The sequence below is a fragment of the Bison bison genome, unplaced genomic scaffold (genome assembly GCF_000754665.1).
Source record: "Bison bison bison isolate TAMUID 2011002044 unplaced genomic scaffold, Bison_UMD1.0 scf7180017861438, whole genome shotgun sequence".
Lineage (NCBI taxonomy): Eukaryota > Metazoa > Chordata > Mammalia > Artiodactyla > Bovidae > Bison > Bison bison.
Window position 1 is genome coordinate 7957 of NW_011492010.1, and position 904 is coordinate 8860.

Consider the following 904-nt stretch of genomic DNA (forward strand, 5'->3'; position numbering starts at 1 on the left):
CTTTTTGATGCCATAATCTCCCATGATCTTCCCGTCTTCCAGTTTCTTTCCATTGCAGTTCACAATCTGATTCTTAGGGGGTATAGCGGCCTTCATCTTGATCATCTCCTTCACCTGGGTCACTAAGCTGGACCTTCGCACCTGGAGCTCATGCCTCTGCCCCTCCTCACCAGGCTCCACCAAAACCAAGGGCAGCTCCTCATCACTGGGCTTCACCACCTTCAGGGTGAGGTCGATGGACGTCTCCTTGTCGATGCCATACGATGACAGAGTTCTCTTTGGCTTTAGGGTCTTCGAGCCCAGCTGCAGGACCTGATCCGGCACGGGAACCTTGGTCCTAGAGCGGACATGTTCATTGATCTTATTCACTCTGTCTCCCAGATGGGCAGTGAAGGTCATTGGTTTCCATTCCTCAGAATGGACAGTCACCTGGACAAAAAAAAGGCCAAGAGACAGCAGCCTATAATGCCTGCCCTCTTCATCACCCCTTGTGCCCCCTCCTTCATTGCTCCCACCCTTCACTGCCAGTCTGATGCTCCAGATCCTTTAAAACAAGCTGTGTCCTTCCCTTGTTTCAAACTTCTCTTTTGAAATTACCAAGTTATAATGTAAGAAAACCAGTCTTATTCTTTTGTAATCATACCTCTTATCTACCCACAAAATGTTATCAGTGATTTCCCACCTTATTTGCCTTTCTCCTATCCAGATAAAGTTTGTCTAATGTTAAAACCCAAGCATCTAAAAATGTACATCGAAGTTTATAAACACCTCTCAAAGAGAATTTCCAAAACTTGACAGGCTAATGGCAATTTCCTAGGGCTTCCTCCATGACTATGACTATTTTAGATGAAAACCCTGTTTAGGAAACATCTTCTCTATAGTGTTTGTACTTTTTTTTTTTTTT

At 44.7% G+C, this 904-nt stretch overlaps 1 protein-coding gene across 1 annotated transcript in view; it reads right to left on the reverse strand.

The window, feature by feature from the left end:
* LOC104983105 (ubiquitin D-like) overlaps positions 1 to 904 on the reverse strand; it is a gene marked incomplete at its 3' end in the record, with an annotated part of 3211 nt that continues 2307 nt past the window's right edge. The window contains exon 2 of the mRNA XM_010832585.1: positions 1 to 429. Coding sequence (XP_010830887.1) covers positions 1 to 399 — 399 coding nt within the window. The remainder of the gene's footprint in view (positions 430 to 904) is intronic.